Genomic DNA, 1,217 nt, shown 5'->3' with positions numbered 1-1,217 from the left:
GCACAGTCACATCAAACTTGTCATTTTGCAGCTTCTGCTCTGCTGGGACGTCCACAGAAAAGCTGCCGCTTTTCAAAACCTGAGCACTGCTGATGGTGCCACTTCTGCAGTACTGCTCCACAGCCGCACTGCCCGTAGACTGGAAGGCCTGGAGGGTGTAGGTGTGTCTGTCTGGACATTTCTCAGATGGATGAATCAGTTTAAGACCCGTGTTAGTGAAATCTATTTGGAAAGCTTTTGGCGCTGCGGCCGCTAGATTCCAGGTAAACGTGCGGTTAAAACGCAGCGCATCAATTGAGCTGAAGTCAGCCTGGATGATGTGGCCACTGCATGACTCCGTGGTGCAAGCTGAAAAGAGAAATTGAATCCACCCATGCTGTGTTAGTCCACTCAGGACATTCAGTCTCACTGATAAAATAATCAGATATCACACAGACACTTACTTATACGCCGTACAATTTCTATACTGAATACATCTTGAGGTGTGGAGCATTTCAATTCCACAGTACTTCCTTTTAAATAATTCAGAGATTCAGCATTGCATTTTTTAATAATCGATCTTGTACACACTTCGCAACCTTTGACCTGATTATTATTTCTGATGTTTATGGTGGCTCCTGGTTCAGCAGTGAGAGTCAACTTCTGGGCCCCTGGAAGCAAACAGAGAGTTATAGTGAGCAAAGGGATAAACATGTGTGACTTGTGTCATATCTGGAAATAAGACAGTGAAATTACCATTTAGATGAGATTAAATTCACAAATACAACTAACTGCAGTGACAGATGAAGCCTATGGCTTGTCTCCTCCTATAACTAAGCAGCTCTGTATTGTGGAACAAGCTAGAATCCAGATTAGCGATCAAGAGGTATAAAATCACTGCGTACTAGCTAATCAGTACTCCAGTGAATAGCTTCACCATTCAATGAAGATTTGTTGGAATCTAAAATCTAAAGTCTTTGTGTTTCCCTGATGAGCATCAGTAATGAATACAAATTATTACATGCAGCTTTACTCTTTAGATTTTTTTATGCCAGCAAACATTTTTTCAAAATTGATTACATGATCATAAAACAGGACACCTACACTGTATTTGCTGACCTCTCACCAAATTTCTATGTATACACAGAGTCTGCACCTGATAGAATAAAAAATCTATTATGGGGCTGATTGTCACAAGGTATAAAACACACACACACACACACACACACACACACACA

The 1,217-nt window shown here is 41.2% G+C and overlaps 1 protein-coding gene across 1 annotated transcript in view; it reads right to left on the bottom strand.

Annotated features, from left to right (window-relative positions):
- Window positions 1-1,217, bottom strand: part of LOC102197613 (CUB domain-containing protein 1-like) — a 6,625-nt gene that overhangs the window by 3,252 nt on the left and 2,156 nt on the right. Inside the window, exons 2-3 of the mRNA XM_005744512.1 lie at window positions 444-650; window positions 5-348 (exon numbers count right to left, since the gene is read on the bottom strand). Of these exons, the coding sequence (XP_005744569.1) occupies window positions 5-348; window positions 444-650 (551 nt within the window). The remainder of the gene's footprint in view (window positions 1-4; window positions 349-443; window positions 651-1,217) is intronic.

This window comes from Pundamilia nyererei, unplaced genomic scaffold, assembly GCF_000239375.1.
Source record: "Pundamilia nyererei isolate P.nyererei 1_Seehausen unplaced genomic scaffold, PunNye1.0 scaffold00144, whole genome shotgun sequence".
NCBI lineage: Eukaryota > Metazoa > Chordata > Actinopteri > Cichliformes > Cichlidae > Pundamilia > Pundamilia nyererei.
This window is presented reverse-complemented; position numbering and strand designations above follow the sequence as displayed.